This window comes from Triturus cristatus, chromosome 1_1 (genome assembly GCF_964204655.1).
Source record: "Triturus cristatus chromosome 1_1, aTriCri1.1, whole genome shotgun sequence".
Lineage (NCBI taxonomy): Eukaryota > Metazoa > Chordata > Amphibia > Caudata > Salamandridae > Triturus > Triturus cristatus.
The window spans coordinates 94,721,060-94,728,680 of record NC_140579.1 but is presented as its reverse complement, the minus strand read 5'-3'; the positions used below and the strand labels follow the sequence as shown (position 1 = coordinate 94,728,680).

The following is a 7,621-nucleotide window of genomic DNA, read 5'->3' as shown; positions in this document are numbered from 1 at the left end:
ACTTCTTTGCGCGCGTGTTTGTTTTATTTGTACCGGTGGCACACGTTGAAAAATACAACAATGAAACTATGTTAACATAAATTTAACATGATGTATTTGCCCTCACGCGTGTTTGTTTATTTTCTTTCATGGCGGTGAAATAAAGCTGAAGTGTGTGAAGCTTTTCTACTTTTTCATGCCTTACATCAGTCGGTATTGTTTCAAGACTACCTCCTGTGTCGCTTCTGTTTTAAAACATCCATATATGCGGTTTCACTGTTGAGGACGGTTCTGTAGCATCTCTTTGTCGCTTGCTTTGTTGTCCGAGATGTTTGGCCGTTTATTCCATTTATGTTGAAGATTGTTGAGTTTATACCCTTATTATAAGAGTTCCCCAGCATGTCCGTGGGTGGCAGAGGAGAGGACTGGTGGCACTGCTAGGAGAAACGTGTGGTACTGTCTTGAACTGACTTTTCAGCCCCCGCCTGCCTGCTGGGTATGCAGAATACTGAAGTACCAAAACATCCCGTGCCATCCATCCTGATCACGTGCGAGCCAAGCCTCCCCTGTCCGTGTTTTTAAATGCAGATGACGGCTTCGGTCTAGTCCCCTTGCACTCTGGGGAGTCAATTGCCTTAAAGCTGGCTTTTAAACAAAGTAATTAAAACAAATAGTCAGAGAAAAGGCAGCAATTTAAGAAAAATACAGACATTCCCATGGGTGATACGTTCGCCGATTAACCCTGCGAAGTAAAAGCTATTGTTATTTTCAAAACACACGGAAATGTAATTCACAATACGAGGTTGACAAGCTGTGACCAAAGTGACAACTCCGCACTTGTGTGGTCTAACAAGCGCGCACTGAAGCTGACGGAGTGGGAGGGGGAGTGGGGGCGGGCACGCAGGCTGCCAAATGGTGCGATGAATCACGGCTAAAGTGAAAGCAAACAAGTGGTTGCAGGACTCCAAATAGTGCGCGCGCCCGGACGGGTCACATGCACTGTAGTTGGAGGCCTGCAAAGCCACTGTTTGCACTTCCAAAACGCGCTTACTATAAGTCTCGCCAGAGCCAGCGCTAGTCAGGCGAGACCTAAAAATGTTGTGGTCGTACCATACGACACCCAATGCTGTCTCTGGAGTTTCTCCATTTATCTCACTTAAAGGAAGAAAACCTGGTTCAAAACTCCCACCCAATTGGCTTAATGGTGGGACTCCTGTGTGGGTGGACAGGGAAGATGTTCTTAGAAAAGCTGAAAAACATCAATCAGAATATAAGCACAGGTATGACAGTCGTTGGGGAACATCCACCAAGTGTTGGAGAGAAGGCCAATGGGTGGTTGTCAAAAAACCCAGTGTTACCAAATCTAAGATCTCCTCATATTCTAAACCACAGAGAATAAGACGTGTTCACAACAACTCTGTAGTGCTGGAAGACGGAAGCATGTGGAGCACGGACAACATTGCGGGCTGTCCAAGTGTTTCTGGTTCCATGCCTTCTTTGGGTGACAGTCAGAGCAGTCCAACTTCCACGGACAGCGATCCCAGAAGTACAAGGTTACGCAGACCACCTATTTGGCAAGCTGATTATAATATGTAACCCTTTGATGTACTTCTCTCTGGTTTCCGCATATGCCACCTATCCTCTTGTGTTAGACTAGATGTCAACTATGTGTTATATTACACTTGTATTTGCTCCTTTGTATCCATTTACCTCTTAATTTCCCTTTTGGGATTGCAGTTTTTTACCATGTTTTTGGTTATCCTCCTTTTAGTAGGGAGGTGTGTTGTAATCTTCCGAGTTCCTTGCCTTTTTCCCCCTCCCCCCTATCCTGTCCTGGGTATTGGTACTGCCCAGGTTGTAGAACCTTGGATTTGGAGTTCACTTTAGAATGTTGGGTGTGTAGGCGGTTGTGAGCAGGACGTGGGATCCTATTGGAATAAACGCTACTTTTTCTTCACTTCTCCTGGCGTTATATTCATTCATTCCTAACACCTATGTTCCAAAATGTTACCTTAAAGGAGAATGAGGCAAACAAACACGCTCAGACACTTTACTATTTCAAATTTGAATACTCTGCTAAAACAGTTTCCATGATCTACGGCTGAAAAGGAATGATTACAAGTAAAATAAAGTGCCGCAACATTTCCCTTTTTGTGCCGCTAAATTTTCAAATCCTTGCCGCATAATCCTGGGGAGATCTGTCCAATGTAGGACCGGACTTTCGCTTGCCCTTCGCTGTTTTCTCTCTCCTATTTACGACTCTCCTTTTCTCTATTTTTAAATTCCAACATCCTCTCTATCCTATAACAGCTCTCTGGCAGCAGCCTGAATGAAGACACACCGTCAAGCTAAATTAGTTTCAGAAAGCTTGAAAAGCAACTTCCGCCATTTGCCCCTTGGTAGAGATCAGTCGCGCGCGCCTCCCGGCAGCCTCGGTGCTGATTACTTGCTGCACCACAGACAGTGCGCCCACCTGCCCAGGTACAGCTCCAGGACTCCAGCCTCCTCTCTCCGAAACTACGGGAGCAGCCAGCGAGACGCGCAGAACGGGCTAGAGGTGTCAATCGAGGCTATTACAGCGCCGCCCACAGAAGGGGAGGAGAAACTGCAAGACTGGATACGAAGGAACTCAACGCTCCCCCAACTCCTTCCCATGAAGGACTGTAGACACCGCGTGACTTCCCGCCAGGCGCGGCAGCCTGGAAAACCCCATCCGTTCAAAGAGCCCTCGCAGCTCCCAGGGCACCTGCACCGCTCGGGCCTAACACCCACGGTATGAGGAGGGCGAGAGAGGCACCACCCAGCCGAGCGCCCAGGGACGGCCCCTGAGGGCTCTGCACCAATGCGTTGGGCCGCCGAAAGGGAAAGTAAAAGAAGCCGGACTGCTGAGAAAGAGGGCGGGGCGGGGCGGGGCGGGGCGGGGGAGGGGAGGGGGGGGGGGGGGGGGGGAGTTGGAACAGGAAGAGACAGCAGCCGGGGAGACGACTGTAAGATAGGTGCGCTTGTAACTCCTGCATTATGGCGAAGTCAGCCTGCGCCCTCAAAGTCAGCGGCAACGGCAAGAAGACGGTAATTCCAATAGTTCATGATCTGCCAGTGTGCGCTTCACTCTGTATTGTGTCTCCTCTTTCTTCGTTTTATATGGATTCTCATCCTACCAGTATTCTCTTACTACTGACACGTGATCCCTTATCTGTGTTTTAGTGCTAGCTGTGCGGGCAATAGCACTCTGCTTGTTGGGAGTTGTATGTCCAAACTTCTAGTGTGACTAATTAAACCCCGGAAAATGGATAGTGAAATGAAGCTAGGAGTGTGACTGAAGCAAGTGAAACGGGACCACTTGACAATAGGGCTGTCTTCTGTACATTTTTTTTATGTCTGCCTACCTCAATTTTCTCTCCATGTCAATCTAATGACCTCTGCCCGTTTCAGCCACTGTTAGCCTGGCCATTAACCAGTTACCAATACCACAGCGGCACCTGGGCCGGGTCAGGGATATGGTTGGCTATCAAACTCTTACGGTACTACTATCTTAAGTACCTGGATAGCAAATACCACACTTCAGGAGAGGACTTTATTGCTTTACCACTAGGAAAGAATGCCCCTGTCCACACCGACCCGCTATACATCTGGGAGAGAACTAACAAGGTTTGCTAAACCTCTAGAAGGAAAAATTCATGTCTTTAGGAGAGAAAGCCACCGGTATAATACAAGGTTAGAACCCCCCCCCCCCCCCCCCCCGAATCCCTCCTCCGTGAATGAATCCTTCTGGCAGCATAGCAGGGGGCATACCCCCCTTCCGTCCCACCTACAGAGAACCACTCCCCCAAACCAGCACGTGCTATCCCACCAAACGATATGCATTCTCTGTACCACACCATCCTTACTAAGCCCCTAAGTGATAACCCCTCCCCCTTGGTATACTGCTAGCAAATAATTAAGTACCTGCAACCCTACTATGGTGAACCCACTCCTGCTTTGGCCCCATGAGGGAACACCCTACATTCCTGGTGTGGGGGAGAAAATCTCCCTATGCAACTGAATGAGAATCCCACCTTACCATATTTAGCAGACCCTTGCTATTTTACCAGGTTAAACCTCCCTCTCTACCACCAAGACAAAACTCTTCATTATACTGCCCGAAAATAACTTCCTAATGTACAAGTTAAAGAAACTAGAGCGAGGAGCAGCACTCCACTTTAGCACCAGGAGAGAGGAAATCCTATTCTACCAGCAGGACAGAATATACCACGCCTTCCCTTCAGCAGATAATTCCTTGCTTAAGTACCTGGAAAGATCAATCCCGTTATGTCTGAGGAAAAAAATCCAACTATATTGTGGGGATGGAGCACTCACTATATTAATAAGTTGCAGCACACCTTCGCTCTCCAGCCAGGATAGGGCAAGCCGTACAGTATTAATTTCAGAGAACACGCCCACTAGACCACCTGTAGAGAACACCCCGCCATTTGTGTTGCACGTTGGAATGTAGAAATGCTCAGTCAATGCCAGTAGATTAAGAGCAGGTTTATGGTAAGTTGAATGGGTACATAAATGACCCAACCCGGAGCAGGTGTTGGTGGATGCTCGGCCCCAGTCTGTCTGACTCAACCGCCCTCCAGGGCCCCCTCATTACTCTGGCATTCCAGAACATCAATTATGACTAGCCACCAAACTACACCAATAATTACCACAGTACAACATCAAACGCTGACACAACCATTCATACAGCCAAGGAAACAAAAGCAAAAACCATGAATCTTTCAATATTCATACTCCGTTAACTTGCAACAGATACATTTTAACCCACGCGCTCATCCCACGAAAGGGCATCATATGTTTTAGCATTGTGAAGCTTTCAACCCATACACTTATCCTCTGTAAGTGCATTTAGTGTTTTTGCATCCAGTATCTTTCAACCTACACACTCATCCCACGTACGGGCATCTAATGTTTTAACAATGGGTAACTTTCTCCCCACTTACTTATCCCCTGTAATGGCATCATATGTTTTAGCAATGGCATTCTTTCACCTCTTATTCTCCCCTACCACTGAGTGAAAATCACACCAAACAGGAGTCAGCACTGCCCTGCCACTGAGGGGGAATCGCACGAAGCGCGGTTCAACACAACCTGAGCATTTCTCAACACGAGCTAGTACTGGAACTTTTTTTTTGTATAGTAGTATACTCAACCACTGAGGGAGCAGTAATAGAATGGGGTTAAAAACAACCCTATCATCACCAGAACCGCAGTCATCTTATAAAGGCTCAAACGGCAGAACAGCTGTAGAACAGAGAGCAGAATGTCCCTTTTTACAATGTGAAGTATGACTCATGGAACCATAAACTGTCCAGTTCGGACAGAGATATGCTCGTAATATCTAACAGAGTATAGTGTATGTCACGTAGTAAATAAAACATACCACAGACACATAACTCCTTGTAACAGTCGGATTACAAATGGGAATGTCAGCATACAGAAATATGACTATTATACGCTACTTGTGCATAACTTGTGCATAACTTGTGCATAACTTCGATGCCGCAACTCGTCAATTGGTGGTGCAAGCAACGGTTTTGGCACGGTTGGACTATGCCAGCTCCCTTTTTATAGGATTAAACCAGGCTGAGTTAACCCGACTTCAAAGAGTGCAGAACGCTGCGGCCAGAGCGATCATAGGTCTTCCTAGGTTTTGCTCGGCCGGTCAATCTTTGCGAGCCTTGCATTGGTTACCCGTTAGGCAGCGGATCCACTTTAAAGTTTTGTGCCTTTCCTTTAAAATTCTGAAGGGCCTATCACCTCCCTTACTGCACCAACTCTTGCGCCCTTACATCCCGGGCCGCACTCTGCGCTCGCTAGACCAAGAATTAGCGGTAGCCCCTCGGTTCAAACTCAGTCGGGTGGGGGGTCGCTCTTTTAAGGTGCGGGCAGCCGCACTCTGGAACGCTCTCCCTTTGAAACTCCGGACCTTTGGTGACCTGCTCTCCTTCCGCAAGGCCGCTAAAACTCATTTATTTTCTGAGCTTTGTTAAATCCTTCACCCCCCAATTTCTTAATAATTATTTCTGTTTCCCAGTTGTGTTGTGTTCGCCACCTTGTCGGTGCGCCGGGACGCTCCTTCGCTGGAGCAGCCGTGCGCAATACAAATAGCACTAACATAACATAACATAACAAGAAAGGACTATCTAAAACAAAAAAGCAGGTATCGCAGGACGAGAAACTGCAAAAGAAGCACATCACTGTGTCATTATATAACAAGCATTTGCAATGCAATAGGTCTCGCATTTATAAGAGTTTGAGCTATTGGCATTGTAAAATTACAATGCCTTTTATTTATGTTTTGGTTTTAAAACAATTAAAAGGCATTGTCATTTACAATGTTAGTAGCATAAACTCGCATAAAAGCTGTGTGCGGCGTGCAGCAGTGTGAGGCGTGCAGCAGTGTGAGGCGTGCAGCAGTGTGCGGCGTGCAGCAGTGTTTCGTGTAGCAGTGTGAGGCATGCAGCAGTGTGGCATGCAACGGCGTGCAGCAGTGTGCGGCGTGCAGCAGTGTTGTGCAGCAGTGTGGCGTGCAGCAGTGTGCAGCAGTGTGGCGTGCAGCAGTGTGTGGCGTGCAGCAGTGTGTGGCGTGCAGCAGTGTGTGGCGTGCAGCAGTGTGTGGCGTGCAGCAGTGTGAGGCGTGCAGCAGTGTGAGGCGTGCAGCAGTGTGAGGCGTGCAGCAGTGTTTGGCGTGCAGCAGCGTGTGGCGTGCAGCAGCGTGCGGCGTGTAGCAGCGTGCGGCGTGTAGCAGCGTGCGGCGTGTAGCAGCGTGCGGCGTGTAGCAGCGTGCGGCGTGTAGCAGTGTGAGGCGTGCAGCAGTGTGTTTCGTGTAGTAGTGTTTGGCGTGCAGCAGTGTGAGGCGTGCAGCAGTGTGAGGCGTGCAGCAGTGTGAGGCGTGCAGCAGTGTGCAGTGTGTGGCGTGCAGCAGTGTGAGGCTTGCAGCAGTGTGTGGCGTGGTTTGTAAACAACAAGAAAAGCAGACATCAAAGGAAGGGTGGGAGGGAACGAGCATATGGGGTGTGAGTTATAACGAAAGTTAATTGTTGTAAGAGGGGAAGCAGGAAGTGAGGCCGAGCGCGCGCTGGCGAAAGCAGTCTGCTGCTTTCAAGTCCGATGCCAGCTTCTCGCTTGAATGCCTCACATGCACTGGCCATAAACCGCATTCCTAAGGTCTTGTGCCCCTTACTAAATCTCTCTGAATGCGTGAGGCGGTGCACGCGCAGGAAGTAGCTGGTGGCAAATGGAATGCGCGTGGTTGTGCGCGTAACCGCCACCCGATCCGTCTGGGAAGCCTTTGGGAGCATTTTCTGAAGCCCCTACATAAGTCTCGCTTGGCGATCGCTTACGCGATAGCCAGGCGAGACCTAAAAAGTGTGCTCCCATATAGCCTAGAAAAGCAAAGCAGTGAACTGCTCAAAATGTACCAAGCTATTAAAACTTAAACACCTAGAAAGCGTGACCCACGGTAAAAAGGAGAAGCAAATGTTAGGCAAAATATAGTTGTAAATAGCCGCGAACTGTCATATCAAACAATGTTCGCATGACGTAAAATGGAATGCAGATCGCCATTTTAGCAGACACCACATTTTCATGCACGGAG

The 7,621-nt window shown here is 48.4% G+C and overlaps 1 protein-coding gene across 1 annotated transcript in view; it reads left to right on the top strand.

The window, feature by feature from the left end:
- Positions 1-2,308: 2,308 nt before the first annotated feature.
- Positions 2,309-7,621, top strand: part of LOC146869598 (proteasome activator complex subunit 2-like) — a 163,246-nt gene continuing 157,933 nt past the window's right edge. Inside the window, exon 1 of the mRNA XM_085640157.1 lies at positions 2,309-2,752. Within this exon, the coding sequence (XP_085496283.1) occupies positions 2,309-2,752 (444 nt within the window). The remainder of the gene's footprint in view (positions 2,753-7,621) is intronic.